Source organism: Sinocyclocheilus anshuiensis, unplaced genomic scaffold, assembly GCF_001515605.1.
Source record: "Sinocyclocheilus anshuiensis isolate Anshui unplaced genomic scaffold, SAMN03320099.WGS_v1.1 scaffold697, whole genome shotgun sequence".
Taxonomy (NCBI): domain Eukaryota; kingdom Metazoa; phylum Chordata; class Actinopteri; order Cypriniformes; family Cyprinidae; genus Sinocyclocheilus; species Sinocyclocheilus anshuiensis.
Genome location: NW_015538036.1, coordinates 136,063 through 142,436, shown reverse-complemented (window position 1 = coordinate 142,436; position 6,374 = coordinate 136,063). Strand labels below are relative to the sequence as shown.

Sequence of the window (6,374 nt, the reverse complement as noted above, 5' to 3'; positions counted from 1 at the left end):
ATTTTTAATATTTTGTTGAGAATCCTTTGCAAGCAATGACTGCCTTAAGTCTGGAACTCATGGACATCACCAGAGACTGGATTTCCTCCTTTGTGATGCTTTGCCAGGCCTTTACTGCAGCTGACTTCAGTTGTGTTTGTGGCTCTTTCTGCCTTTAGTTTGGTCTTCAGCGAGTGAAATGCCGCTCAGTCGGGTTGAGATCAGGAGATTGACTCGGTCATTGCAGAATATTCCACTTTTTACCTTCTGGGTAAACTCCTGGGTTGCTTTTGCTGTGTGTTTTGGGTCATCGTCCATTTGTACTATGAAGTGCCGCCCAATCAACTTTGCTCCATTTGACTGAATTTGGGCAGAGAGTATATTCCTATACACTTCAGAATTCTTCCGGCTGCTTCTGTCCTCTGTCACGTCATCAATAAAGACCAGTAACCCAGTGCCACTGCATGCTCATGGCTTCACACACTGCTCCACCATGTTTCACAGATGCTTTGGATCATGAGCTGTCCCAGGCCTCTCCATACTTTTTTCTTCCAGTCGTTCTGGTACAGGTTGATCTTAAATTCAGCCATACAAAAAATGCATTTCCAGAAGTTTAGATGTTTTTTGGCAAAGTCTAATCTGGCCTTGTTTGCACCTTGTGGTGAACCCTCTTTATTTGCTCTCTATAGTCTTCTCTTGATTGTAGACTTTGACAGTGACATGCTTACCTCCTGGAGAGTCTTCTTTACTTGGCTGGATGTTGTGAAAGGGTTTTTCTTTACCGTGGAGAGGATTCTCTGATCATCCACCACTGTTGTCCTCCGTGGACATCCAGGCCTTTTTATGTTGCTGAGCTCACCTGTAACAAATGCGGCTGGTAGCCATCCATCCAACTACCAGAGGGAGCCCTCTCCCGAATACTGACAGTCTGTTCTTCGTTGGTTACTTCCTGTTTGGTTCCATATTTACAGCATGCGGTCCCATATACTCACTCCGAAGTAGTGCCAGTTCTTACTGCCTTACCAAGCGTTTCTCATCCAGATTTGCTCTATTGTTATTACCATTGTGCCTGCCTTATTTGACCACTTCCTTTTGGATTACAGTTTCTGCCTTGTTTGCCTTGTTGGACTGACTTCATGTTTGCTTGTAACCAGCCTGTCTCACCTACTACGATACAGCCTTGTGATTTGGATTTGTTTGCTGAGTGTTATTAAACTTCTTGCATTTGGATCTTACACTGCCTCCGTGTCGTCGCCTATGGCATCCTCACATCACCAGTGCATTCTTTTTTTTTCTCAGAATGTACCAAACTGTTTATTTGACCACTCCTAATGTTCCTGCTATCTCTCTAATGGATTTGTTTTGTTTTGAAGCCTAACAATTGTCTGTTTTACTTGTATGGAGAGCTCCTTTGACCGTATGATGTAGGTTCACAACAACAGCTTCCAAATGCAAATGGCACACTTAGAATCAACTCCAGACCTTTTACCTGCTTAATTGATGTAGAAAGAATGAAAGAATAGCCCACATCTGTCCACAAAACAGCTTTTGAGTCAATTGTCCAATTAGTTATGGTCCCTTGAAAAAGGGGAGAGGTACATATTAAAGAGCTGTAATTCCTTAACCTTTCCTTAAATTCTGATGAGAATACCCTCAAATTAAAGCTCAGAGTGTGCACTTTAAGCCCATATTCATTATATAACTGTAACTTGAATATGTTTTGGTCAGCAACTAAAATAATAAAAATTGTCCCTGTGTCCAAATATATATGGACCTGACTTTATATATGTATGTATGAAACACTGCTGTGAGGGTGTTTCTAATGCAGCTGCTGAGGGAGTAATGGTAAATTTGCCATCATTCTCTCTTCTGACCGCCATAATCCATATGTCTATATTTTTTCACTGTTGGAAAGTCATTGAAAGGCAATACTGAATTTTTTTCTTTCATCTTTGGTGCAAATGGTAAAGTGAAAATTAGATTTGCTGTGGTCTCTTATATACCTCTATGGAAGTGTACCCAGTTTATTTAAATCCAGAAATGTGAAAAAGGTCTAATGTTCATTCGTATATCTCTTTTGAGCAGGGTGTTAACATATTTGGAAAGGTCTTGAAAATGTTATTAAAAAGCTTTCAGCTGGAAGTGCTGATACCTGCAGATACCCTGTGATGATTTTTGTGATTCTGGTCCCTATGAGCTAACTGCCTCTATTTCAACTTTTCAGAAAACTTTAAAAGGCAAACAATGTTATTGTGAGCATTACACAATAGCAGGTTACTACAAATTTACCCATTACAACCTCAAAACAATCCTTTTACAGATTCTTCGAAAATGTCAACATTATTAATGTCAGAATTAAGTATTGGCAGTGGCACACTGCAAAGAATAAAATTGTGATTTGTAGATGAATTGATTTTCTTTGAATGGCTCATTTCATCATTCATTGCCTGTTCCATTATAATGTCACTGCCATTTATTCAACAAATTACAGTTTATCACCAACATAAATTATTATGCTTTGACCCATAAGAGAATGCCATCCAGCAGAGACCGAAGTCTGTTTTTCTATTGATTTTGACTGTGACAAAGGCTGAAGGAAAGGCATGCAATTTTGGTAGACTAGCCAGAGTGCATTTAAATTGAGCTGAATTAGTTACGGGTACAGTACAAAGCATTTCTTCGGTGCCTGGTAGCGCTTGTTCTGGTGATATTACAACTTGAAAAAGCAAAATCGTCTAAGGCACCCATGTGAGATGTTAATTTAAAAATCCACTCTGCCAGGTATGAAAATGCTAGTTACTCGCAAAATAAATGTGTCCTAATTATGTTTGTTGGCATATGTGTGTGTGATACCAGGAGGAAGATGAAGTTCCAGATGATGAAACTCTCAATCAGATGATTGCTCGTAATGAGGACGAATTTGAGCTTTTCATGGTAAGACTGAAATTGCTCAAAATTGGCTACTTTTACAGTTAGTCCCTTGCATGGTGATTCACAGTAATTGTTGTCTCTTTGAAAAGAAAGCCACGTGTTTTTGTGAATTTGTGCATTTTGAATCCATTTAGAAGTAGAACAGGAAACGTACCAGTTACTTTCAAACTTAAGTAATCCATTAATGGCACTTTTAGCGCATGGATTTAGACCGCCGTCGAGAGGATGCACGCAACCCTAAGCGTAAACCTCGGCTAATGGAAGAGGATGAGCTGCCATCATGGATCCTGAAGGATGATGCTGAGGTGAAGCGGCTTACCTGCGAGGAGGAGGAGGAAAAGATTTTCGGCCGTGGCTCCCGTCACCGCAGAGATGTCGACTACAGCGACGCATTGACGGAAAAGCAGTGGCTGAGGGTATGCTGCTTGTGTTATATTTAGTTCATTATAGTCCATGACAAACATGTAGAATGACACGTGGCATAAACATAATCCCATCCATATGTTGAGAGCGCTTGTTACCATAGCAACAGGTAGTCTTTCTCTTTTTCTAATGGTCTTTTTTTTTATGCTGCATGGAGGTGCACAGTGATGACTCCTCATTATGAGTGTTTCCAATTTGCCATATTCAAGTTGTCAAGTTACTTCCCTTAAGGTTCAGTGCTGATTAGTGTTGTTTTCGTATTCTTTATATACAATAATAGTGTTCATTAATATTTTGATTTGGCTTTATTTTAACATTTATTTTTATATTTAGCTATTGGGACAGCCATCATTTATAAAATGTACAAAGCCCCTGTTCTTTGCATATTCATTTATAAGATATTTTGGTTAATTTGATAACAGCTGTCAGCTACCAATAAGAGTGTAGTGATCTTCTGTCTGAGCCTAAATATATGCCAAAGGTTTGAGGACCTAGAGAACCAGATGGAGATATAACAGCGATCAGTTTTTGCTGGGGTTTTCAAGTCACTGGCTTCATTGTATGTTTTGATCAGTTGAGTATGAATCAAATTTCAGTATAAAGGTCCATAAGAATCAGAGCAGAGCAAATTGTTATTAAATTGTTTTTAGAAAATTGTTATTTAAATCTGTGTTGATGTAGAAAGATACAGTTTTGCAATATAAACCTTTGACAAAAAAAGATTAAAAATCAAAACTCAAAAAAGAAAACATCAACATTTTACTCAAGTTAGTGTTGAAGAATTAATGGGTATATCTTTTCACTACTTCTAATGATTGCACATCATATAGCCACAAGACTTTTAATGATCTGTAGAGGATTTTGTTTGCATTCTGTAAATAATGTATTAAGTGGGTTGGAAAAGGTTTGAAGCATAGCGAACAGTGTGTATTATATTATCGGTCTGCTCATCTTTTTTCCACAACATATCCAACTCGATCAATGAACCCAATTGCATTACACTGAATCTCCCAATCCCAAATAGCTCATTTTCTTATTCGCCATCCAGACACAAATTGACTGTCCCTCACTCTAACAAGCTTTTTCCTCTGTCATTTTCTTCCACAAACCTGTCTCAGTACAGTCCTCATAAACTATTTCAAAGCTACCCAGTGGATTGTTTCCGGTCGATAATGAGTGCCGAAACTGTTTCCATAGGGCATTGCGGTTGTTCTTTGGTGAGGGTTCGTCTGCTACAGGGTTTGGCTGGAAGGTAACAAGAGCAAAACTGTATTTGAGCACAGAGGCTGAAGGTGTAAAGCAGCAAGGGAGGTAATTATATGTGGAGCCAGCTCCTGGTAAACAGAGAGCCACTGAGGAGTAAAAGTATACTGAGAGAGGAAGGAAGTTCGACACATGGCAATCAGATCTTTTGGGGCAACAATGTGGGGTCTGTGAGTTTTATGGGGTGGAAAAAGACCACTTTGATTAAAGCTATCAGAACCACCTTGCTTTTATTGTGGCTTGACAGGTGATTTGGGCCTTGAAAATAATCTTATTTAGTGTCTCACTGTTTTTCACCTTTTTTTGCTGTTTAAGTAAAACGCACCATTAAAGTGTGAGTAAATGTTTACCGTATGATAGTGTTGTTGGGCGATATGCTCAATTTTCATATCAACCTATCGTCAGCCTGTGAGATCGCCAATACACAATATTATTGTGCTTATTTATTTAATTAATTATTTACCAACTTAAGAGTAAGGCTAAAAGCAGCCTAATGTTTTTAATGTGACTGAATGATGATAATAATAATTGCATTCACATTTGATTCAGTTTGCAAATTTGTTAGTGATGTAGAGATTTTTTCAAATAGTTTTTATTGTTATATTTGATCCAATTAGATAATAATAATAATTCATTACATTTATATAGTGCTTTTCTAGGCACTCAAAGCACTGAGTAAAAGAAAAAACCTGAGCCTGAACTTTTTTCTGGGGGGTGGGGGTTGCTGGGTTGGACACATACACAGGGTTATTTGGCAAACAAAAAAGAAAATGATTTTCCTTGAACCTAACTACATTTACATTTACATTTAGTCATTTTGCAGATGCTTTTATCCAAAGCGACTTACAATTGGGGGATACATAAAGCGATTCTTCTTAAAGAGGCAAACAGATACAGGAAGTGCTTGTAATACCAAGTTTATAGACATTGTTCAAATAAGTACAAGCTAGAAAGAGAATGAATAAATAAAGAGAGAGATTTTTTTTTAAATTTTTTTTTATAATGATGATGATGAACGTTACTTTTATTTACTCATTTATTTACTATTTACTTTTACGAAAACATTCAAACGAAATATCAAAGAGTATCATTGAGCTGTTCACACGCCTATGTTTCCATTAGCCCTTGACAGGCTCAGACTACAGATTATGGTGGGATATTTGAAACAGCGATACCAAGAAAGTTTACTCACTACAATATGGTGCAAACACATGTAACATTTAGGATGCTTTTGATTTCAAGTTTTGCTGTTTAGCTTTGTCGTTGACAGGGTACAAGATGACCTACACTCTAAAACATGAAATTTCTGAAATTGTTTTGTTCAAAAGAAATAATGGTAAATTAAATACTAGGAAATTATTATAAAATAGGAAATATACAAAGACAGTTTACAACAGAAAACTACAGTTCAGTTTAAATAACAACAACAAAGACATTAAAATGGTCCAAGAACTGGTAAATTAAACAGGGTTCATACAGATACTGCAAAATAAAATTCCAGGACTTTCAAGGCTACTTTTTTCAATATTGTTATTATCTTTCAAATTCTAATAAATAAACTAATAAAACAAAATGGTACAAATAAAGTGCAGCACATGCTAATAATGTAATGACTGTGGCAACTTTAACATTTGAAAGGATACTATGGCAAAGTTATCGCTTTCAAACTAATTTTTTTTTTTCATGAATATATGATTGACCTGAAGAATGAAAGCTATATCATACACTTGGAAAATTATGAGCTTTATCACGCTCATAGACACTAGGGGTGTGACAAT

General features: G+C 37.1%; 1 protein-coding gene across 1 annotated transcript in view; it reads left to right on the top strand.

Annotated features, from left to right (window-relative positions):
* The window catches only part of LOC107681293 (probable global transcription activator SNF2L2), a 56,881-nt gene that overhangs the window by 28,954 nt on the left and 21,553 nt on the right, over positions 1-6,374 (top strand). Inside the window, exons 26-27 of the mRNA XM_016477566.1 lie at positions 2,836-2,913; positions 3,108-3,326. Coding sequence (XP_016333052.1) covers positions 2,836-2,913; positions 3,108-3,326 — 297 coding nt within the window. The remainder of the gene's footprint in view (positions 1-2,835; positions 2,914-3,107; positions 3,327-6,374) is intronic.